Genomic DNA, 25,077 nt, shown 5'->3' on the forward strand with positions numbered 1-25,077 from the left:
CTGACAATAGAGAGGGATGGGAATAATATGTGATTCAGTCAGGTGGGTTTCTTAGCATTTATAGCCATGGTTGTCAAGGTTGTACTGCAGAAATGGAACGCAAGTCACAGAAAATAGAGGTTGTGGTGGAAGCTGCACAGAAGTACTTGGGAATTGTGAGGTTTTACTGCAGAAGACTTGCAGGGGGTGTTGAGTGGTAGTGTTCTGTCCTCTTAGACCGTTGGCCTATAGTAGGATTAGATAAGGTTAAATAGTGGAATGGGATGGTGTTTTTTTTAGTGAGGGCTAATAGTTGGCAGGGTAAGTTTCCTTTCCCCCCAATTTTGTATTACCGGAAGTTAATGTAGGTAGGATGTGACTGGCCTCACACTCCAGTACAGTAGGTGGCGGTGTATGCACCTAAAAGTTGGATGCGATCCGCCAACCCAGTCTCAAAGAAGAAGAATAAGCAACGCTGAAGAAGAGCTCCGCAGAGTGCGCAGAGAAGGTAAGCTACTGTATGTTTATTGTCTGTACAATAGTGCCAGAATAGGACGCTAGATAACCCTATGTGAGTTATTTAGCTTTCTACAGCATCAAAACAATAGATTTGGCTATTCTAAAATGATTGACACATTTTCATCCTGAAGTAACGCACGTATCAACTGTTTAGTTAGCTGGCGCTGTTTATAACACTTGTAAACTGTTTCATCAAAAGGTTAGCAGCTACATAGCTAGCTAGCGTGCAACATCTCAAACAACTGCCAGTTCAGTGACTTGATGTCATGGGCTAAATTGTTGAACTAGCTAATGGCTCTACTGGTGGTGGCTAGCTAGCATCTTTGTTTCAACGTTAGCAAGACCAATCGACATTCTGACCTCAGTTGAGTCATGTTAGCTAGCTTACAATATTCCCTTGCCATATCCTCAAATGTATACAAATTAAGATGTAAGACGCATTAGATCAAATCCATGTAAAGTGTTGGAACAATGTCATGGATACAACCAGAACTACTGTTTGATACAGTTTACAGTTAGCTATCTAGTAAACACCAGAATAACTGAACATCTAGCATTGTGTATACTATGAGCTCCTTTGTCTGGCTCTCTCTATGTAATTCCAGGCCTCTTCATTGTTGACTTCCCTCTTTACTATGTGACGCGACTAGGGCCTCCTAATACTAGGCCCCTGCTATGTGGTGCCAGCTATTCACTCTGTTGTTACATGTGTGTCAGTGCTGCCAAAGTCACACACACATTCCCTTATCTCTGGCACTCTGAATAAGGTCACAGCTGAATCAACTGTCAGAGGACTTTTGACCAGTGACCACCAACAGCCCAAGACGACGACAACAACAACAACAACAACAACACATTGGTAAGAAAAGAGCATTGTCACTGCCTGCGTTGACCACTGGGTTGACGACTGCATCTCCCTACCTTATCTGGGAGGCATGGTGCTCCTATTTATACATGCTATGGGTTTATGGTTCTCATTTGGATTTTATTCCCTAACCCGGACGACGCTGGGCTAATTGTGCGCCGCCTCATGGGTCTCCCGGTCGCGGCCAGCTGTGATACAGCCCGGGAACGAACCCGGGTCTGTAGTGACACCTCGCGCCACTCGGGAGGCCTCTCATGTGGACTTGAAGTGGATTGGACCTGATATCATAAGGCACAGAAGCTACATATAATTGTAGTATTTATTGTAGTAGGCTGCTCCTGTTACTGAAGTGACACTGATCTGAAAAGTGTCTGGTGTTTCTGTAGAGATTATTCTGTAGATCTAGCCTAACTTGTGTTGTGAGCTGATGTTCTGCTGGTCATAACTAGGCTACTTGTCAACAAGACATCGGATGGAGAGTCTGTGTATCAAATGCTGCCTTTCTGTTTAGTCCTTCTTCTCCTAAATGTAGAAATATGTTTGAAATGGGTTTTACTTGTCCCTAGGATATTAACACGTTTATATCATATACCCAATCTTTTGTTTACACCATGATGACAGTGTAGAATAATAATGAAGTAAATATTTTGGCCCACAGCAGAATAGAGCATAGACCCACCCACATTAGCCTGAGTGCTCTTTTGCCTCTTCCAAGAAACTCTTGCACAATCTTGGCACATGAGACATTTTCAGACCGCAATAACAAAGGGTACTAATTTATGTGGCCATATTTTCATTTCATGGACCCTTCTTGATGTTTTAATGAATGTAGCTTTAGCAAAGAGTTGAGTTCATTACATTGTCATAATAAGTCAAAGAAATTGGCTAATTATGATGGGTTCTGTTGTCACCCTCAAAGATGTAGGCTATGCCTACTACTACGCTTAAACTCTACCATATTAAGTTTATACAGGGATGAGCCGAGGATTCATCATAAAATCTATATGCTTTTTGCTATGTTGAAGTTGTATCTGATATGATATGTTGTGCTGGGTTTGCACTAATTTCTGGACTTCTGCTCTTATTAAAGAGATAGTTTGAGATTTAGGCAATTAAGCTATTTCTTCTACTTGCAGTGTTATTTTCAGTTATCTGCATTTATGCCCTTTGCAAGCATAGTATTGTAAGTATCATAACAACGTTGGCTATTATACGATGAGAGAAATGTTTAAAGGTTGTGGCATTATTTTTTACACTTGTTATGAGCAAACTTACAACGCTAGCTAACTAACGTTACTGTTCTATAGTTCTGCTTTCTAACTTGGCTACTGTTATGTAACGTCTGTTTATGTGGTCCTCTGTAGCTCAGCTGGTAGAGCACGGCGCTTGTAATGCCAGGGTAGTGGGTTCGATCCCCGGGACCACCCATACACAAAAATAAAAAATGTATGCACGTATGACTGTAAGTCGCTTTGGATAAAAGCGTCTGCTAAATGGCATATTATTATTATTTATTTCTACGGTGTTGTTCTTAAATGTTAGGTTTACCATGTTATTGTTCAGAGTTAAGAAATGTTTCCTTTCTGTATTTTCATTTTAAGAAAAAAGCAACTCCTCTCTCTTATGGATTTATTGGGCAACTGTTTATGCTAGCTGTCAACCTGTACCCCAGAACACAGTGGGGACAGCATACCCATAGTCAGATGAGCATGCTAGCTGATCCCATAGACTTTCAGTCATTGCACTCATGCTAGTTGGCAATTGCTCCATTAACACTAATTTCCTTCAACTTAATTCAAACTGCACGTAGAGACATACAAATGATATCCGTGAGTTCATCTGACTGGGTAAATTGAAAAATGGATTAGTTGCCAAAATCTCAAACTATAATAATAATATGCCATTTAGCAGACGCTTTTATCCAAAGCGACTTACAGTCATGTGTGCATACATTTTTACGTATGGGTGGTCCCGGGGATCGAACCCACTACCCTGGCGTTACAAGCGCCATGCTCTACCAATTGAGCTACAGAGAACTATCCCTTCAGACTATTGTCATTGAAATTTGGACTACTATTTACAAAAGCACTACTTCTATATCTATATATGTGCACATACTGTATCTAGGCTATGTGCCTCTCATGTAGGCTACCCCACCCACTCAATAGTGAGTCAGTTTTGAATGTGTGGGTCTTGTTTTGGGGTTCTGTCTTTGGCAGAGACTGGCAAATAGTGTCTGTCTGAGTGACAGGACCAAGCTGTCTGCAGAAAAGATGGAGGACTCTGTAAATGCGGAGAGTGTCGCCAATGGAGGAGGCCTGGTGAACGCAGAGAAAGAGCCAGAAGACACTCTCAGGTACAGAAATCTGGGATGGTCTAACTTCACTTCAATGCTATTTCTGAAACTAGATGGGGGCTGGGGAATTTCTGGAAGTGAGAGGTGTCCTTTCTCATGTGTATGTTAAAGTGCCAGGGTGTGGGCAGGGTATGTTTCAGTTCTGTCAGATTTGGTCTGTCTCTTTATTTCTGAGGAGAGTCGAAAACACAATGGGCACGTTTCCCGGACACAGATTACGCCTTCTCCTGGAGTAAAAAGCATGCTCAATGGACAATAAGCTACATTGAACGTTGTTTTGTTGTTGTGCAGAACTAAGATTAATCTGGGTTTGGGAAGCCAGCCCTATGGGTAATTTAGTTAGTGTGTGCCTCTAGTTGCCCATGCGTTGTCAGCCAATGTGTCCTCCCCACAGCCCCACAGACCTTTCTGAACTGCTGGCTGCCGGGACCAAAGAGGTTCACGAGAAGGCTGAGAACACCCAGTTTGTCAAGGACTTCCTCAGGGGGCGCATCCGCAAGGAGCTCTTCAAGGTCAGTCTGGAGAATAGAGCAGCCACATAAAAGGACTCCTCAGAGAAATGTCTTTTCTGAGACTTAGTACAGCTGCATTCACTGTCTTGAACAGTATGCATAATCTGATTTACCCACAGCAGTCAGTTTTAAGGGTGTAGGCATTTTGATCTAACTTTGACATCCTCACTTTGCAAACGCTTTGTAAGATAATACTGTCAAGAATCGTGATGGGTCTTTCAGAACCACTGGTAATGAACAACCACTGTACTGAACAACGATCTCCTGTAAAGCTTTAAAGAACATGAAGTGCTTTGACATACTCACTTTGTGAGACTTTGCCAGGATACAGAAAGGGATGTATCTTGAAAACGTGAATGTTGACGCACAGTATTTGAGGGACTGTCAATTATTTGAAAATAAAATATTTGGGGTAAAATTGTCCTTTTATTCTCTTCCTGTGTCCCTGCATCTCTCCTCCCCCTCAGCTGGGCGATGTGGCCCTCTACTACACCTACGAAGCCATGGAGGAGGAGATCGAGAGGAACAAGGATCATCCTGACTTCTCCCCGCTCTACTTCCCAGAGCTGAATAGACGTGACGCCCTGGCCCGCGACCTGGACTACTTCTATGGTGAGGACTGGCGGGAGCGGGTCAGCTGCTCGCCAGCCACGCAACGCTACGTGGAACGCATCCACAAGGTGGGTAACCCAGAGGTTAGAGAAGTGGACCGGAAACCGGAAGGTCGCTGGTTCAAGTCCCAGGCTAGACGATTAAAAAAGTGGGGACTGAACTGGCTACTGGAGGGCTGCTAGTTTCAGATTCACATTACCACCATCCACTACCGTTGTGCCTTTATGCAAGGCACTTAATGCCTAAAACTACTCCATGGGTGCTGCACTGCAGCTGACCCTGTGCTGCTTCAATCCTCTGGTGTATGTGTGGAGTCCAGGGGAGGTTGAGAATAACAGAAGACAGCCAAAAGGCAAGAACATTGGACAATGAAGTTGTATTTGTATTGTAGGTGGGTCAGGAAGAGCCGGTCTTGCTGGTCGCCCATGCCTACACTCGCTACATGGGCGACCTGTCCGGGGGCCAGGTGCTGAAGAAGGTGGCCCAGCGGGCGCTGAAGCTGCCAGCGACGGGCGAGGGCGTCTACTTCTACCAGTTTGACGGCATCCACAGCGCCAAGGCCTTCAAACAGCTGTACAGGAGCCGGATGAATGAGTTGGAGCTGGACATGGCGACCAAGGACAGGCTGGTGGCGGAGGCCGTGCTGGCCTTTCAGTTCAACATGGAGGTGAGGAAGGGAAGAGAGAGAGACCTTCTGGTGTGGTGGGTCTTCTAGTAAACAGAGACTGCTGCACCTTCTGGTGTGGTGGGTCTTCTAGTAAACAGAGACTGCTGCACCTTCTGGGGTGGTGGGTCTTCTAGTAATTCCTTCTAGGTAATGGCTGGAAATATTGCCATCTCATATCTGTGGTTCCTTGAGTGGCGCAGCGGTCTAGAGGCGTCACTACAGATCCAGGTTCCATCCTGGCTGTATCACAACCGGCCGTGATTGGGAGTACTATAGCGCGGCGCACACAATTTGGCCCAGCGTCGTCCGGGTTAGGGGAGGGTTTGGCCGGGGTAGGCCGTCATTGTAAATAAGAAATTGTTCTTAACTGACTCGCCTAGTTAAATAAAGGTTAAATAAAAAAAGAGACGTTTAATTTTCAGAGGAAGCCAGGTCGCATTAGTTTAGTTTCAGAGGTAGGTCACAGTAGTTTAGTTTCAGAGGTAGGTCACAGTAGTTTAGTTTCAGAGGTAGGCCACAGTAGTTTAGTTTCAGAGGTAGGCCACAGTAGTTTAGTTTCAGAGGTAGGCCACAGTAGTTTAGTTTCAGAGGTAGGCCACAGTAGTTTAGTTTCAGAGGTAGGCCACAGTAGTTTAGTTTCAGAGGTAGGCCACAGTAGTTTAGTTTCAGAGGTAGGCCACAGTAGTTTAGTTTCAGAGGTAGGCCACAGTAGTTTAGTTTCAGAGGTAGGCCACAGTAGTTTAGTTTCAGAGGTAGGCCACAGTAGTTTAGTTTCAGAGGTAGGCCACAGTAGTTTAGTTTCAGAGGTAGGCCACAGTAGTTTAGTTTCAGAGGTAGGCCACAGTAGTTTAGTTTCAGAGGTAGGCCACAGTAGTTTAGTTTCAGTGTTAGTTTCATAGATGGGCATTTTTCAGTATTGTATCATTAAATGATTACTTAAATCTCAATAACCAGCCACTGTATTGATCCTGTCTTTGGAGATAAGAGTCTTGTGCCCAGGGAACATTTTTGGCCAACAGCAGATGGTTGGATTTGTGCTTATCACCGTAACCACTGCCAACTGGTTCTGAGAGTGTAGCCAGACAATGCGCCATCTATTATATTTCAATTTCAAGTGCCCAGATATGATCATTAATTCACTTCCTCGCATCTGGCTTCTGATTACATTACATGAATGTCAAATGTTGAACTTGATCATATTCTTGTTACGGTTCTGCATCATGGCAAATGGCCATTTATTTTACCAGTGGCACCTCCTTAAGTGAAATATCACTCCTTTCACTCTCCCACCTACCCACCCATAATGTGAAACTTTGTGGTAAATTCTGGGCCATCAGAATTCAGCTTACTGTTTCAGTTCAGGGATTGTGTTCATCAGGACACACAATAGCAAACTGTTCCAAAGCAATAACGAAAATAAGCTTTCCTTATTGGACATTTTCAGACGGTACCTCCCTGTTTGACCTTTTTTTCTGTTTCGTGCTGAGTGAACACGAACCAGTTGTAATCCCCTGTCTTTTGTGTGTTTGGTGTCAGGTATTTGATGAGCTAGAGGAGATGGGTAAGGATATCCAGGAGGAGGTCATGGACGCGGGCATGCCCGTTCACGGGGCCCATGGGACCGGAGGAGACCTCAACAAATGCCCCTACTACGCCGCACAAATGGGTACGCTAACACACAACTCCTGTAGGCTCTGTCTGGAAACAGTTATTTGATCCAGAAAACCACCTGAAAGAAAGTTGTTGTGCCATGTTAGCAATACGTGGGCATTTAGAACCAATACCCTTTCCACACTGTCATGCTGGCTTGGATATTTGCTTTTCACATTGTCCTATCCAGCATGGCTTCAGCAACTATGGTGGCTTCCTAACTAGGCCAGTGCAGTACAGCTTGGCTTGGCCTGGCTTAAAACTGGTATAAGAGTGTTTCAGATGGTAATGTGGGAGGTTTGCTTACCGTGTTCTTTGTCCTCTGTCTATCTCAGCGGCCAGTGGGGGCTCGGCGTACGTCGGTCAGCTGGCCATGGCCGTCCTCAGACACCCCACAGGCCAGGTCCTATTCGCCGCCTGGGTCGCTGCCCTCGCCGGATTGGCTGCGTGGTACTTCATGTGATCTGACCCCACAGCCAATCGTTGGCTGTCCTGCAGGAAAGAAGGAGGAAAAACAGGGAGGGAAGAAAGGAAGAATTGTTTTCTGAACGTTTGGATGAGAACCCGTCCGTACCCAGACCTTGTAACCCCTCCTCCCCTCCTCTCGTTTTCTCTCTCTCTACTACCTCCCTCTCACTCTCCCTCCGTCCTGTATCCTCCCAGTATGGTTGGTCATATTTGTAGCTCTTAGTATCATTTTAGAGCCATTTTTTTTTATTCAATCCTGTTATAGGATTTATTTCTTCTTGAGTTGACATGAGGTGACAATTGATCTTACTTGATTAGATTATAGTGTGATTTGTTGTCAGGTTGAAGTCTCTTTTATAATCCCAAACAATTGTATTATCGAGTGATGCAGTAGAGTTAGAGTGAAAAAACAGCTACCCCGCTATGACAAAAAAGGCTTTGTGGATTTTGACACTTTTAGCTTGCCATGGGGACTTGGACTATATTCTGTTGTCCCCTGGGTGGCCCCACAATCCGTCCATCAAACCAAAATGTCATCTTGAAAATATGAGAGCGGTGAGCCTCAGTGCTTGAAGTGGACTGAATTAGGTGCTGGTACTGAAGAAGTAGAACATTTGAGGTGCTGGCACTCTGTACCGGTGAGCACCAGCCCAACTCAAACACTGCTGAGCCGTATACAGTAAAAGTAACAAGTTCTATGCATATGTTAATATGCAGACCTGGCAAAGTGCAGGAGTGTTTCTGCAGGGCAGACTACTATGTCTTGCGTGAGTAGGTTGAGAGGCATCTTTTTAAGTTTGTGTTAATGGTTATGGGGGCGATACTCTCTTGGAAGTAGTCCCAAGATTCGGTTACGGACAACACAGGCTAACTGACAGCAAGAGCACACTTTATAGAAAGGTCTAGACTTTAAAATGTCTGCCAACGGTTGGCACACATCACAATGTATTATTTTTCTCTTCTCTCAAAATGAATGCAGGCAGAAAATTCCAACCTCCTGTGAAAAGCACACAGACAGTGAGTGAGTGACAGGATGGACACCTTTTAGTTCTCGTGTTTTAGGATGGACGAGCAATATTACTATTAATAATTTCTGAAGTGTATTTTTTGTTTTATGCTACGTTGTATTTAGTTATCTAGTGCTGTCCAGTCCCTTGTCCTTTGCATTGCACTCAGACAGTCTACAGGGGTACAGCGTGTCTGAAAACGGACACATCCGTCCTGGAAACGTGTATAAAGTTGATTTTCAGTATTGTTCTAGGCCTGTGGACACCAGGTAGAGGCAGCGAATACAGCAGCTAGTGTAATGGTCTGGGAGACAGGGCAGGACAGGTGAGATGAGATCAGGAAAGATTGGTGAAGACAAGGTACCTCATTAGTCTGAATGGATAACATTGAAGACTTAAAAGCTATGCACCAACCTGATGAGGTTGGGCCATCGTTGTTTAGTTGTGGAGGAGAGCAGTGTGTTGTGCAGGTGACCATAAGTTTATATCTGAGGAATTATAAGGCCACTACAGTATTTAGCAGATCCTATTCAGGTTTCACACTGACATCAACGTTACATTCCTTGATTTGTTTGTAGTTTTAACATTGAAGACAACAGTTTGCGTTGTATTCTATGCTTTCGCTTGAAGATGAAGAGATTAATGGTCAGAATGCTGAATACCAAAGGTCAAGTTGCTGACATCACATGACGTTATCTCGGTTCAATATTTAAACAGGTTCTATGCTGTGTGTTTTCAGGTCTGTGGTTCTCTCCTATCCATCTCTGGTGTATTTGGTAGTCATTGAATCCTTTGCAGGTGTTCGATGACATTATGTGTTCAGTAGCCCTCCATCGGAGGCGTTGAAGGCCTTTACCAGGTCGTGTTCATTGGGTATCAACAAAACAGAATGAAACAGGGATTATCTGGATTAGTCCAATAAGACATTTTTGATTTCCGTGGCTTAACTTTGTAAAACTTTTGCATTAATGAACATGACCCAGGTGTAGTTATGGCTGTCCAGACCAGTCTAGAGCCTCATTACACAGTCATGTACCTGTTGGGTCTCGGGTTCTTAATGGTTTATGTTAACACTCCCGAGTGGCGCAGTGGTCTAAGGCACTGCATCGCAGTGCTAGCTGTGCCACTAGAGATCCTGGTTCGAATCCAGGCTCTGTCGTAGCTGGCCGTGACCGGGAGACCCATGGGGCGGCGCACAATTGGCCCAGCGTCGTCCAGGGTAGGGGAGGGAATGGCCAGCAGGGATGTAGCTCAGTTGGTAGAGCATGGCGTTTGCAACGCCAGGGTTGTGGGTTCGATTCCCACGGGGGGCCAGTATGAAAAAATAAAAAAATAAAATAAAAAAAGCACTAACTAACTAAGTCGCTCTGGATAAGAGCGTCTGCTAAATGACTAAAATGTAAATGTAATGCAATTACAGTAGGGGGAAAAAAGTATTTAGTCAGCCACCAATTGTGCAAGTTCTCCCACTTAAAAAGATGAGAGAGGCCTGTAATTTTCATCATAGGTACACGTCAACTATGACAGACAAAATGAGAAAGAAAAATCCAGAAAATCACATTGTAGGATTTTTAATGAATTTATTTGCAAATTATGGTGGAAAAGTAAGTATTTGGTCAATAACAAAAGTTTCTCAATACTTTGTTATATACCCTTTGTTGGCAATGACACAGGTCAAACGTTTTCTGTAAGTCTTCACAAGGTTTTCACACACTGTTGCTGGTATTTTGGCCCATTCCTCCATGCAGATCTCCTCTAGAGCAGTGATGTTTTGGGGCTGTCGCTGGGCAACACGGACTTTCAACTCCCTCCAAAGATTTTCTATGGGGTTGAGATCTGGAGACTGGCTAGGCCACCCCAGGACCTTGAAATGCTTCTTACGAAGCCACTCCTTCGTTGCTGGGCGGTGTGTTTGGGATCATTGTCATGCTGAAAGACCCAGCCACGTTTCATCTTCAATGCCCTTGCTGATGGAAGGAGGTTTTCACTCAAAATCTCACGATACATGGCCCCATTCATTCTTTCCTTTACACGGATCAGTCGTCCTGGTCCCTTTGCAGAAAAACAGCCCCAAAGCATGATGTTTCCACCCCCATGCTTCACAGTAGGTATGGTGTTCTTTGGATGCAACTCAGCATTCTTTGTCCTCCAAACACGACGAGTTGAGTTTTTACCAAAAAGTTATATTTTGGTTTCATCTGACCATATGACATTCTCCCAATCCTCTTCTGGATCATCCAAATGCACTCTAGCAAACTTCAGACGGGCCTGGACATGTACTGGCTTAAGCAGGGGGACACGTCTGGCACTGCAGGATTTGAGTCCCTGGCGGCATAGTGTGTTACTGATGGTAGGCTTTGTTACTTTGGTCCCAGCTCTCTGCAGGTCATTCACTAGGTCCCCCCGTGTGGTTCTGGGATTTTTGCTCACCGTTCTTGTGATCATTTTGACCCCACGGGGTGAGATCTTGCGTGGAGCCCCAGATCGAGGGAGATTATCAGTGGTCTTGTATGTCTTCCATTTCCTAATAATTGCTCCAACAGTTGATTTCTTCAAACCAAGCTGCTTACCTATTGCAGATTCAGTCTTCCCAGCCTGGTGCAGGTCTACAATTTTGTTTCTGGTGTCCTTTGACAGATCTTTGGTCTTGGCCATAGTGGAGTTTGGAGCCTCTTAAAGAAGAAGTTACAGGTCTGTGAGAGCCAGAAATATTGCTTGTTTGTAGGTGACCAAATACTTATTTTCCACCATAATTTGCAAATAAATTCATTAAAAGTCCTACAATGTGATTTTCTGGAATTTTGACGTGTACCTATGATGAAAATTACAGGCCTCTCTCATCTTTTTAAGTGGGAGAACTTGCACAATTGGTGGCTGACTAAAAACTTTTTTCCCCCGCTGTATATTGCAAGACTTGTCTTATTTGAGTTCAATGTAAATTCTATTTTTTCTCTTAATTTTAGGATTTGTTTTCAGGGGATGGAACTGTTGCAGTATTTAGAACATTTGAGGAGTTCTGGAATGACCTGGGTTGTGTTCAGTAGGCACTAAACTGAAGAAAATACAAAACAGGGAGGGACTAACTGGACTTGTGCCCTAAAACGTGTGCCCTAATGAACACGATCCATAATCTCAGGTGTGAGTGTTGTTGGCGATGGACTAACGGAAGCCTGGTGATCTCAGTGAGCGCTTGACAGGCACACGTTGCGTGGCTCTTTCTTGCCTTGTCGGTTGTAACAGAAAGCAAACCGTAACCGTGTTATCGAACCCATTAGTCTTGTACAGTACACTGCAATCTAACTCAAATTAACCTTTATCAGTGACTGATGATTTACAACAAATGTCAATGGTCTCATTGTGAAAGAAGAAAATCACAGGAATACATCATATTGTCTGTAGTAAAATAAATAATTGAATTTCCTTTATACTTTTGTTGTCATTTCATGTGTTGGGAGGGGAAGTTGAGACATTTGATCTGTTTGAATACTTCAAACGTTCATCTTTCATTCCTTGTGTCCTTAATATAGCACAGATCTATTAGTGGTTGGATATGTGTAAGTAATGTTACTTGCACTGATCCAACTGATTCAGATCTGTTAATACTTCAAGGAAGGAAGGATATCTGAAGTAATAGACCAGGGTCATTGGCCCGTTCTACAGCTGTACAGTAGTTTAGTATTTCTGCTCTCTGTGTTCTCCACATCTGGCAGCAATAAGACACTAAACATCAATTCATTTAGATTTCACTTTTATTATAGATAGTATGTTATTTATTTCTCTAACATGTGACACATTGGTACGGTTGCAATATGAACAGCTGTCTATTTACATATGTAACAAGGCAGAATGGGGGTACATGAAAGTATGTGCTGCTTTGAGTGAATTCTCAGATTCATCAAGAGCGAGGGGGTTGACGAGGGGCAGAGTAGGAGGACAGAGCAGAGGTCCAGCCACATCTGATCCAACTGGTCCAGTCATACCTATCCTGGATGTCTGGGTTCTCACACAACCAAATGCATCTCCACACACATTACACACTATTTTTTTTAACCTTAATGTAATGGAGAAGGCTATCAGCCAGACAACTTCCTCTTTATCTCACCTTAGCTGTTTCACAGTACTAATGCGGTTATGAGGTTGGTACAACTCGCTGCTGTGGTTCGCTAGACAGGAAGCATACAGATCATAGAGGAATCCGAACAAACAGCTGAGTTACTACACATTTCAAAAATCAGGAGGATTTCAACCAAAACAAAGTTCCTTATTGCATCCGAGTCCTTTTAAATAAAATATTGATTTTCTATGCTTTAGGATTCTTATACACTAAGTGTACAAAACATTAGGAATAACTGCTCTTTCCATGACAGACCGACCAGGTGAAAGCTATGATCCCATATTAATTACACTTAAATCCACTCCAATCAGTGTAGATGAAAGGGAGGTGACAGGTTAAATAAGGATTTTTAAGCCTAGAGACAATTGAGACATGGATTGGTTGTGTGCCATTCAGACGGTGAATGGGCAAGACAAAAGATTTGAGTGCCTTTGAACGGTGTGTGGTGGTAGGTGCCAGGCGCACCAGTTTGAGTGTCAAGAACTGCAACACTGCTGGGTTTTTCACGCTCAACAGTTTCCCGTGTATATCAAGAATGGTCCACCACCCATAGGACATCCAGCCAACTTGACACAACTGTGGGAAGCATTGAGTCAACATGGGCCAGCATCCCTGTGGAATGCATGACACATTGTAGAGTCCATGCCCAACGAATTGAGGATGTTCTGAGGGCAAAAGTGGATGCAATTCAATATTAGGAAGGTGTTCCTAATGTTTTGTATATCCGTGTTTTTTTTGGCAATCACTGGAAACAGTGCATTCCTCAGAGAAGACAGCAGAAAGACCATACTTTGAGTGACTGCTGCTGCTACCACACGGTTAGGAATCTGATGGACAGGAACATTTGGAAAATCTATGGAATACCCTGTGAACGTAGCCGCACCTTTCGCTTTACTTCCGGATGATGTCCCTTAATCTTTTGTATGGGCTTCATGATTATATCGGCACATTTGTTAACACACGGTCATTTAAGATATGTATAATTATATTATATTTATATTAATTTACTTCTAACCGATGGCTTTTATGAAATATTTGTGCTTGAAGACCATTGCGCAACATTTTTGCACATTGAACACCATCCAAAAAACTACAAGGCTAAGGGGCAGTCACTTCCTGGTAACTTTCATAGCGTAGGCAGCAGGAGTGAGTTAGGACCACATTCTGTTTGAGTCTGTTTCATTCCATTGTCTTCTACTGCTAGGGAACTGATCAAGGACGAAGGTAGATCTGTGAAGGTAGATCTGGGCTAACCAGACTAGTACAGTGCCAGAGTAGGATACAGTAGACATCATCCCTCCAACACTCCCCCATATCTGGTCTCTCCTTATGGCCATGTAGCTGTCTTCTCTACCTCGGCCACTCGCCTCTCCAATATCTCCTCTCAGTTCCCAGTGGACCTTTTACCTTTCAGTAAAATTAAATAAAAAAGACAAAAACAGAATTACTGCATGTGTTTGCAAAACAAGCATAGGACAAACTACTGTACCTCCACCCATTGAAATAGAGTCACAGCTGAACATTGATTTGACTGGGGATGACTTTTCTAGTTATTATACACTGCTCAAAAAAATAAAGGGAACACTAAAATAACACATCCTATATCTGAATGAATGAAATAATCATATTAAATACTTTTTTCTTTACATAGTTGAATGTGCTGACAACAATCACACACAAATTATCAATGGAAATCAAATGTATCAACCCATGGAGGTCTGGATTTGGAGTCACCCTCAAAATTAAAGTGGAAAACCACACTACAGGCTGATCCAACTTTGATGTAATGTCCTTAAAATAAGTCAAAATGAGGCTCAGTAGTGTGTGTGGCCTCCACGTGCCTGTATGACCTCCCTACAACGCCTGGGCATGCTCCTGATGAGGTGGCGGATGGTCTCCTGAGGGATCTCCTCCCAGACCTGGACTAAAGCATCCGCCAACTCCTGGACAGTCTGTGGTGCAACGTGGCGTTGGTGGATGGAGCGAGACATGATGTGCTCAATTGGATTCAGGTCTGGGGAACGGGCAGGCCAGTCCATAGCATCAATGCCTTCCTCTTGCAGGAACTGCTGACACACTCCAGCCACATGAGGTCTAGCATTGTCTTGCATTAGGAGGAACCCAGGGCCAACCGCACCAGCATATGGTCTCACAAGGGGTCTGAGGATCTCATCTCAGTACCTAATGGCAGTCAGGCTACCTCTGGCGAGCACATGGAGGGCTGTGCGGCCCCCCAAAGAAATGCCACCCCACACCATGACTGACCCACCGCCAAACCGGTCATGCTGGAGGATGTTGCAGGCAGCAGAACGTTCTCCACGGCGTCTCCAGACTCTGTCACGTCTGTCACATGTGCTCAGTGTGAACCTGCTTTCATCTGTGAAGAGCACAGGGCGCCAGTGGCGAATTTGCCAATCTTGGTGTTCTCTGACAAATGCCAAACGTCCTGCACGGTGTTGGGCTGTAAGCACAACCCCCACCTGTGGACGTCGGGCCCTCATACCAACCTCATGGAGTCTGTTTCTGACCGTTTGAGCAGACACATGCACATTTGTGGCCTGCTGGAGGTCATTTTGCAGGGCTCTGGCAGTGTTCCTCCTGCTCCTCCTTGCACAAAGGCGGAGGTAGCAGTCCTGCTGCTGGGTTGTTGCCCTCCTACGGCCTCCTCCACGTCTCCTGATGTACTGACCTGTCTCCTGGTAGCGCCTCCATGCTCTGGACACTACGCTGACAGACACAGCAAACCTTCTTGCCACAGCTCGCATTGATGTGCCATCCTGGATGAGCTGCACTACCTGAGCCACTTGTGTGGGTTGTAGACTCCGTCTCATGCTACCACTAGAGTGAAAGCACCGCCAGCATTCAAAAGTGACCAAAACATCAGCCAGGAAGCATAGGAACTGAGAAGTGGTCTGTGGTCACCACCTTCAGAACCACTTCTTTATTGGGGGTGTCTTGCTAATTGCCTATAATTTCCACCTGTTGTCTATTCCATTTGCACAACAGCATGTGAAATGTATTGTCAATCAGTGTTGCTTCCTAAGTGGACAGTTTGATTTCACAGAAGTGTGATTGACTTGGAGTTACATTGTGTTGTTTAAGTGTTACCTTTATTTTTTTGAGCAGTGTATTTCTATGGTTAAACCATCGTGTGTATGCATGTACACTACATGACCAAAAGTATGTGGACACCTGTTCGTGGAACATCTCATCTCAAAATCATGGGCATTAATATGGAGTTGGTCCCCCCCTTTGCTGCTATAACAGCCTCCAGTCTTCTGGGAAAGCTTTCCACTATAAGTTGGAACATTGCTGCGGGGACTTGCTTCCATTCACCCACAAGAGCATTAGTAAGGTTAGCAACTGATGTTGGGCGATTAGGCCTGGCTCGCAGTAGGCGTTCCAATTCATCCCAAAGGTGTTCGATGGGGTTGAGGTCAGGGCTCTGTGCAAGCCAGTCAAGTTCTTCCACAACAATCTCAACAAACCATTTCTGTATGGACCTCGCTTTGTGCACGGGGGAATTGTCATGCTGAAACAGGACAGGGCCTTCCCCAAACTGTTGCCACAAAGTTGGAAGCACAGAATCATCTAGAATGTAATTGTATGCTGTAGCGTTAAGATTTCCCTTCACTGGAACTAAGGGGTCTAGGCCGAACCATGAAAAACAGCCCCAGACCATTATTCCTCCTCCACCTAACTTTATAGTTGGCACTATGCAGTTGGGTAGGGAGTGTTCTCCTGGCATCCGCAAAATCCAGATTCGTCCGTTGGACTGCCAGATGGTGAAGCGTGATTCATCACTCCAGAGAACGTGTTTCCACTGCTCCAGAGTCCAATCGAGGCGAGCTTTACACCACTCCAGCCGACGCTTGGCATTGCGCATGGTGATCTTAGGCTTGTGTGCAGCTGCTCGGCCATGGAAACCCATTTCATGAAGCTCCCGACGAACAGTTATTGTGCTGACGTTGCTTCCAGAGGCAGTTTGGAACTCAGTAGTGAGTGTTGCAACTGAGGACAGACGGTTTTTACGCGCTACGTGCTTCAGCACTCGGTGGTCCCGTTCTGTGAGCTTGTGTGGCCTACCCGTTTGCGGCTGAGCCGTTGTTGCTCCTAGACGTTTTCCACTTCACAATAACAGCACTTACAGTTGACCGGGGCAGCTCTGGCAGGGCAGAAATTTGACAAACTGACTTGTTGGAAAGCTGGCATCCTATGACAGTGCCACGTTGAAAGTCACTGAGCTCTTCAGTAAGGCCATTCTACTGCCAATTTTTGTCTATGGAGATTGCATGGCTGTGGCTGAAATAACCGAATCCACTAATTTGAAGGGGTGTCCACATACTTTTGTATGTATGTATGCATGCACCTTTATACAGATGACAGCCACAAACCAGCTGACTGACAAATGGTGTGCCACGAACCAGTTTGTTCCAGAAACAAACTGTGTATCCCACATATGCATGTCCACAAGTGGCAAAGGAGACATCATGACTAGAGTGTCCTACCTGGTTTGTGACTGTCAGGTGGAGCTAAACCATTTTTTTAACTTGGTGAAGAAGCCCTGCTCCTCCTTGCTCTCTCCTCCCTCCTCTTGCCTGTCCTGACCTGCCCCAGACTCCTTACCACTGCTGCCCCCACCTGGTCAGAAACATGTACTGCGTGAGCCAAGATTTCACTAATTTCACATTATCAGCCTTGATCAGCAGAGCTGGGACCTCAACTAATTGTAAACCAAATGAAGTGAAGCAGGTAAGTGTGCAGTCAGTGTGTAGGAACCTAGCGCAGAAACAGTGTGTGTGTGCCACTACCTGCAGTGGTGCTGGTGACACCATTGACAGTCCCCTCCACTTCAGTCTCGTCCTCTGCGTAGCTCATGAGCAGAGCTTTCTGTCTGTCTGTCAGGGTCCTGCACACACACACACACACACACACAAGAGTGGAGATGAGCATCTAACATTTGTCAGTAACTTACTACAGAGATGTTATCTGAAGGTGTATTGTCAGTAACTTACTACAGAGATGTTATCTGAAGGTGTATTGTCAGTAACTTACTACAGAGATGTTATCTAAAGGTGTATTGTCAATAGCTTACTTGGGGACTCTGACTTTGACGTGGACGTAGTGATCTCCGTAACCATAGCCACTGATCCGTGCGATGCCCTTCCCAGAGAGGAGGATTCTCTGGTCTGTCTGGATCCCAGCAGGGATCTACAAGAGGATCCACCAATCACAGTTAGTTACTGGCCATCGATCCATCACTCCTATGTCTGTACAGTTGAAGTCTGAAGTTTACATCCACCTTAGCCAAATACATTTAAACTCAGTTGTTCACAATTCCTGACATTTAATCCTAGTAAAATTTCCTTGTTTTAGGTCAGTTAGGAACACCACTTTATTTTAAGAATGTGAAATGTCAGAATAATAGTGGAGAGAATTATTTATTTCAGCTTTTATTTATTTCAACACATTCCCAGTGGGTCAGAAGTTTATATACACTCAATTAGTATTTGGTAGCATTGTCTTTAAATTGTTTAACTTGGGTCAAACGTTTCAGGTAGCCTTCCACAAGCTTCCCACAATAAATTGGGTGAATTTTGGCCCATTCCTCCAGACAGACCGGGTGTAACTGAGTCAGGTTTGTAGGCCTCCTTGCTCGCACATGCCTTTTCAGTTCTGCCCACACATTTTCTATAGGATTGAGGTCAGGGCTTTATGATGGCCACTCCAATACCTTGACTTTGTTGTCCTTAAGCCATTTTGCCACAACTTTGGAAGTATGCTTGGGGTCATTGTCCATTTGGAAGACCCATTTGCGACCAAGCTTCCTGACTGATGTCTTGAGATGTTGCTTCAGTATATCCACATAATTTTCCTTCCTCATGATGCCATCTATTTTGTGAAGTGCACCAGTCCCTCCTGCAGCAAAGCACCCCCACAGCATGATGCTGCCACCCCCGTGCTTCACGGTTGGGATGGTGTTCTTTGGCTTGCAAGCATCCCACTTTTTCCTCCAAACATAACGATAGTCATTATGGCCAAACAGTTCTATTTTTGTTTTATCAGACCAGAGGACATTTCTCCAAAAAGTATGATCTTTGTCCCCATGTGCAGTTGCAAACCATCTGGCTTTTTTATGGCGGTTTTAGAGCGGTGGCTTCTTCCTTGCTGAGCGGCCTTTCAGGTTATGTCGATATAGGACTCGTTTTACTGTGGATATAGATACTTTTGTACCGGTTTCCTCCAGCATCTTCACAAGGTCCTTTGCTGTTCTGGGATTGATTTGCACTTTTCGCACCAAAGTACGTTCATCTCTAGGAGACAGAACGCGTCTCCTTCCTGAGCAGTATGACGGTTGCGTGGTCCCGTGGTGTTTATACTTGCGTACTATTGTTTGTACAGATGAACGTGGTACCTTCAGGCGTTTGGAAATTGCTCCCAAGCATGAACCAGACTTGTGGAGGTCTACAATTTTATTTCTGAGGTCTTGGATGATTTCGATTGATTCTTTTGAGGCCTTGAAATACATCCACAGGTACACCTCCAATTGAATCAAATTATGTCAATTAGCCTATCAGAAGCTTTTAAAGCCATGACATCATTTTCTGGAATCTTCCAAGCTGTTTAAAGGCGCAGTCAACTTAGTGTATGTAAACTTCTGACCCACTGGAATTGTGATACAGTGAATTATAAGTGAAATAATCTGTCTGTAAACAATTGTTGGAAAAATTATGTGTCATGTACAAAGTAGATGTCCTAACCGACTTGCCAAAACTATAGTTTGTTAACAAGAAATTTGTGGAGTGGTTGAAAACGAGTTTTAATGACTCCAACCTAAGTGTATGTAAACTTCCGACTTCAACTGTATGTATGTATGTATGTATGTATGTATGTATGTATGTATGTATGTATGTATGTGTCACAGAAAGGTTGGTATGTCTGTGTGTCTCTCACCGAGAGGTTGACTGTCTCGTAGAGGCCCTGTGCCCGGGCCGTGCCCCCCAGGACAGCCTGAGCTACAGAGATCATCACATCAGAGTGGATGTCTGCTCCATCCCGTCTGAATACTGGGCTCTTCTGGACCCGGAACGTGATGAACACCTCCTTCTTCCCCACAGGCATCCTGACCGTCTGACCGTCCTCAACACCTGCAAAGAGACAACACAGCCAGTTAAGCCGGGCGTGCACTACACGACTTTCAATATCCTAACATCGCTGAGCCTCTCACATTAAACGTCTTTCCTACGTAGTGGTGCAGACGGGGTCACACACTACACGATGTGGCACAGACGGGGTCACACACTACACGATGTGGCACAGACGGGGTCACACACTACACGATACTTCATACCACCACGCTGTCTCACCCAAACATTTATGCAATTAGATTGTCAACGTAGCTAGAACAAATCAGCCTCAAACATTTTCAGTCAGACATTCACACCTGCCATAGAGTTGAAATATCTAGCCAACATTTTGAATTTTATAACATTGCTTGTGAACTTCAGAGCTGTAACGATTTGACACTTTGGCTTTGGTTAAAGGCAAGTACAAACGCATACTAGTAGTGGTCATGGCTCCTGCTGGAGAGTCTACACATTCTGGGTGACGCAAAACAACGTCATCATCTCAAGGGCTTCTTCTCTGGCCAGCTCTCATTGGCTATTGCTGATCACCGTTCTCAAAACATGTCGTTGCACATCTAACACACTACAAGAGTATTGCAGATTTTGTGCCGATAAAATCAAACATGTTTGAAAATATCAGGACGTCTGGGACTGCTCAAAGACAGGATCGGTAGCCCTCATATTGAGTCTCTGACCCGCTCACATTAAACGTGCGTAGGTGATGGCCGCGCACCCCGAGTAGTCAACGACATGGGGATTTTGTATCTGATCTCAAAAACGTGTCTGGGACAGCTAAATCAAGGCCAAAATTGTGTAGTGTACACCCGGTTTCAGAGACTGATTCATCCAGCATTATAGTTTTATAGAAGTTTTAAACAGTAGGGACTGCTTCATGCAGCATTTTAGAGTTTTATAGAAGTTTCAAACAGTATAAGATCATTATACAATTGGTCAGTGATCTTATTGAGAAAAGGAAGTGTTCATGTGAGAGATTCAGGATGAAAAGGCTGCTTCTGGGTCTCTGTGTGTGTAAGAAAATGCATACTATTTTTAGATCAAGTATTGTTTTGAAAGATTCTAGGTAAGACTGGGTAGGTATAGGAGTGAGTGAGAGTCAGTGTGTGGGTGTACGTGTGTCTCACCTGCTGGCACAGGCACCGTAACTGTCTTTTTCTGTCTGGTTTGTCCGGTCCCGTGACAGGAGTTACAGGGGGTGGAGATCACAGTGCCTTTCCCACTACAGCGACGGCATGTCGACCGCATCACAAAGGGGCCCGTGTTCACCGTCTCCTGCACAGCGCAAAACACACAAGCACGTGAGACAAGCACGTGAGACACGAACACATCACGTCACACATCATGTCACCTACCATGCCAGAGCCGTTGCAGTAGTGGCAGTGCACAACCTTGGTACCCGGCTCGCTCCCTTTGCCTTCACAGCGCTGGCAGCTGGCCTCAGTGTTGAACGCCATCTCTTTGTTGACCCCCTTGGCAGCTTGGTTGAACGTCAGCTCCATGATAAACTGGGAGGAAAGCAGGGACAAGAGATTAATCTTGGATGTCCTTAACAAAAGGTTTACACTCCTAAAAAAAGAATTACTTCCTGCTTTTACTTCCTGGCATGGGCTCACTCAATATGGCCTCACTGAACATTTACTTGAATGAGGAGTCATAACTTCTGTTTGTGCTGTATAGCCAACTCATATGGTCGTTGTCATGCACAGACAGATCTGGGATTAGGCTAGTCGTAACGCCCTCTCCAAACCCCCTGCTTCTAAAAGCAGTAAGGCGTCCCAACAACGTACCTCCTGGGGCTGATCAAATATGGCGTTGAAGTCACCGAAGCCGCGGCTTCCGGAGAACTCCCCAAAGATCTTGCGGAACAGTTCCTCTGGGTCCACGCTGCTGGTCTGTCCGCTCCAGTACTGCTGGTGTCCACCACCACCCGCCTGGTTGGCATCAAACCCTGCCACCCCGTACGTGTCATACTGCTTCCTCTTCACCTCGTCACTCAGCACCTGGGGGAGAACAAAGCAGGAAATAAGATGCACAGTCCTCCAGTAAGATCAGGTAGTTCCATCATAAAGTCAAGTGGTTCTGATGTTTTGTTTATTTGATTAACAGACACTTCAAGAGTGACATCAAATAGTACCAAGAAACCAGTTAGGCAAGTAACTAACTAACTAGTGATTCCACATCAGCTACACAAGTCACAGAAATATTGCTATACCTTTCACCGCTATCCCTTTAATCTCATTTTAGTTTCTTAAAGGGGAAGCCGGTTTTGAAGAAGAACTTGAGCCAAACCTCATAAGCTTCAGCCAGCTGAGCAAATTTCTCCTTGGCCTTAGGGTCTTCCTTGTTGGTGTCAGGATGATACTTCTTGGCCATCTGAAGAGAGACAACAACAAACATTCTCCTTCAACAACTGTGGTGAGTGGTGAAAGCAAAGGATCAATACAGTAAGTCAACACTACACAGGAAGTGGTCACACACACACACACAGTGACACACACACCTGGTAATATGCTTTCTTGATCTCTTTTTGGGTGGCAGTGCGTGGTACCCCCAGCACTGTGTAGAAGTCCTGTTTGTTGGATGCCGGGGCACTTGTGTGGAAGGACAGTGTGCAGATGACATGGGGAGATTTGACACCTGGAACTACAAAGAAAGGGCATGTGAGTAGATTACACCTGGCGACATGATTGTGGATTATATATCTATTTTCAAGGTACCTACAGGCCTGTACACTCACACAATTCATATATAACACTAAGCAGGGCTCTATCGATATATCTGGGGACTCAAACTAAATACATTAAAGTTAGCTGCTGTCTGTTATGATCAGCTCTTGGGCCAAGAAGTTTCTAGCCAACGCCAGTTGGCATCTGTAACTACCTAATCAGGGACCATGCAGATACAGCTAGTTCAACGCACTGTGTTTGACTGTACAGTACAGTAGCCATTCCTGACAGTCCGTTCAAGATCATCAGTGCTGTGACCTGACATGACTTTCCATGCAATGGCTATGCAGCTGCAGGCTAGCTACAGTATCAAACACCCCCAACAATTTGAATGCGTACAAGCTAACTGCTAGCTAGCTATGGGATTACATCCCTCTTCCATGGTATGTCATCATCATCCATGAGCTAACGTTAGTCTGTCTTTCAGTTGCATCGTTAGGAATGTTACCGTGGTGTCAAAAAAACTGATTGCAGACTGTCAGTTGTGTCCAAAAAGGTGCATGGAAACTACGAGAAACGCTAGCATCAAGCTAGCCTAGCTTGCTAGCTAGGCCGTCTAAGTGCACCCCCTACCTGACAGCCCTCTCAATGTCAACGCATTCCCCGTGCCCCCGCGCATTGCATTGCCTCCCGGCCACATCTTCTGTGTTCCTAAAGTCGACAGACTTCTGGCACCTCCATTAGAAGAAGGGGCCAGAGCACAGCAAGCACGACGGTGACCGGAGAACACAGCAACTGTTATCCAGCGTGTGGAGCACCGAGCCGCTGAGGACGCCATCATTACTCCACTGCTGTTACTCAGCGGGGACTGCGCATGTGCAAGTAAAGCGGTGTCACGGACATGCGCAGAAGCGTTGACCGCCAATAAAGATATTTTTGTTTCAAGATTGAAGATTGCCAACTTGAGAGCAAACTAACTTTCACTCTGTTGCAATATCTGCACTTGAGAAACTGTGGATGAGTATTTAAACATTTGTATCCCATGCAGTCCGCTTCTTACTCACGATTAAACATTTAAAACATAAATATTTGTATTTTACCGTGGTCAATCACAATTGATGTAGCTAAACAGGGATCTGAGTCGATCGTCGATAGAGTCGTTCACATAGTACAGCGAGTTGTGACAGTGCTGAACTCGAGAACTGTCATCTGAAAAGGAGCGTGCTGCTGAGTGCTCGCGCTTTTAGGAGAGTATCAACAAGACAGAGATACCCGGAAGGCACGAAAGTTAATTTAGGTGACTAGAATGAATCGTTTCAAGACCTCCAAATTCAAAAACACCACCCCGAAGATCGCCAAGAAAGATGTAAGTAATGAGCGTTGAAAGAAAGCCTCGCCAGCATTGGTTCTTAGCAACCGTGAAGAAGACGGAGTGGTGTTTTGGGGAACGTCTGAAAATGTATGGAGGAAATTGAACTTCCTGCATATCTGCAGAAGGCTATTGCATCGCAAGAGTGTGTCGGTAGAGAAACAATTGTCTACGAAAATCAAGAGCAAATCGCGAAGGCTGCTACAGTGTTAACCATGTGGTTATTGTTATCTAGCTAGCTTTCAGCAGTCTATGCAAATTCCACGTTTGACAGTGGTTCGTATTGGGCAGGATTGTCGGATGTTACAGATAGGCTGTGATGCTCATCATCACTGAATGGCCACATTGTTGCGAATTCTTGCTCTCATTGTAACCGGTCACCATTCTACAATGTAGCAGCAATGCTCAGATTTGAGATGTAAAGTGCACTGTACATACAATACGTATCCCTACGCCATTTAACAAAGCTCCTCTCTGTCAACCAATGACTGTAGGCTGTGAATAAGATACACCGTGGTGGTGTCATGCCGTCAGTCCTGGTGTTAGATACCTGGGAGTGCCTCGCATACCGGTTTTAAAAAGCAGGTAGATTGAGTTACACACGTTTGGGCTGTGCTCCAATTTGCACAGACAGCCATTACTACTCTTCCTGTGGATGATTATGTAACCTCCCCACTGCTGTCTTGTGATGACTGGCTGAGACAGTGGAAATGTCTGACATTCTTAATATCAAGTGGATGATTTAGGCATTGTGGAGGATTTCATTTTATAACCTAGTAGATCCTGATGATGCAAGTTGATCTCTGGACTTGCTGTAGCTAAGCCCCTTGATGAAAAATAGTTCTGCCTTGAGGGCTTCTCATGATATCAGCCAGTCACCTCCTACATGCTGTCAGATATAGGCTACCACCTGAACAGCCTTGAGGACTTCTCATGATGCCAGCTAGTCACCTCCTACATGCTGTCAGATGTAGGCTACCACCTGAACAGCCTTGAGGACTTCTCATGATGCCAGCTAGTCACCTCCTACATGCTGTCAGATGTAGGCTACCACCTGAACAGCCTTGAGGACTTCTCATGATGCCAGCTAGTCACCTCCTACATGCTGTCAGATGTAGGCTACCACCTGAACAATCCCTCTTATTTAG

The 25,077-nt window shown here is 44.9% G+C and overlaps 3 protein-coding genes across 5 annotated transcripts in view; 2 read left to right on the forward strand and 1 right to left on the reverse strand.

Annotated features, from left to right (window-relative positions):
- The first annotated feature begins 404 nt into the window (after nucleotides 1-404).
- LOC311120012 (heme oxygenase 2-like) lies at nucleotides 405-9,954 on the forward strand. 2 transcript variants are annotated; one of them, XM_084194645.1, is made up of 8 exons: nucleotides 405-487; nucleotides 1,266-1,357; nucleotides 3,583-3,719; nucleotides 4,114-4,231; nucleotides 4,699-4,911; nucleotides 5,235-5,510; nucleotides 7,047-7,176; nucleotides 7,496-9,954. In XM_084194645.1, the coding sequence occupies exons 3-8, from the start codon at nucleotides 3,637-3,639 to the stop codon at nucleotides 7,621-7,623; spliced, it is 948 nt and encodes a 315-aa protein (XP_084050771.1). In that variant the 5' UTR covers nucleotides 405-487; nucleotides 1,266-1,357; nucleotides 3,583-3,636; the 3' UTR covers nucleotides 7,624-9,954. The 2 variants fall into 2 exon arrangements, with proteins under 2 accessions (XP_084050771.1, XP_084050772.1); XM_084194646.1 differs by having other exon boundaries at nucleotides 481-550.
- Nucleotides 9,955-12,366: 2,412 nt separating this feature from the next.
- On the reverse strand, nucleotides 12,367-23,401 carry LOC311120008 (dnaJ homolog subfamily A member 3, mitochondrial-like; the record flags this gene model as incomplete). 2 transcript variants are annotated; one of them, XM_084194641.1, is made up of 11 exons in its annotated part: nucleotides 12,367-14,156; nucleotides 17,258-17,390; nucleotides 17,561-17,658; nucleotides 17,845-17,960; nucleotides 19,704-19,897; nucleotides 21,019-21,166; nucleotides 21,247-21,399; nucleotides 21,682-21,894; nucleotides 22,184-22,267; nucleotides 22,395-22,537; nucleotides 23,194-23,401. In XM_084194641.1, 10 exons carry the CDS (start codon nucleotides 23,399-23,401, stop codon nucleotides 17,272-17,274), a joined length of 1,476 nt encoding a protein of 491 aa, XP_084050767.1. In that variant the 3' UTR covers nucleotides 12,367-14,156; nucleotides 17,258-17,271. The 2 variants fall into 2 exon arrangements, with proteins under 2 accessions (XP_084050767.1, XP_084050768.1); XM_084194642.1 differs by lacking the exon at nucleotides 17,258-17,390.
- Nucleotides 23,402-23,792: 391 nt separating this feature from the next.
- The window catches only part of LOC311120006 (coronin-7-like), a gene marked incomplete at its 3' end in the record, with an annotated part of 89,539 nt that continues 88,254 nt past the window's right edge, over nucleotides 23,793-25,077 (forward strand). Inside the window, exon 1 of the mRNA XM_084194640.1 lies at nucleotides 23,793-23,926. Within this exon, the coding sequence (XP_084050766.1) occupies nucleotides 23,867-23,926 (60 nt within the window). The remainder of the gene's footprint in view (nucleotides 23,927-25,077) is intronic.

This window comes from Coregonus lavaretus (genome assembly GCF_964263955.1).
Source record: "Coregonus lavaretus genome assembly, contig: HAP1_SCAFFOLD_918, whole genome shotgun sequence".
In the NCBI taxonomy this organism is placed as follows: Eukaryota; Metazoa; Chordata; class Actinopteri; order Salmoniformes; family Salmonidae; genus Coregonus; species Coregonus lavaretus.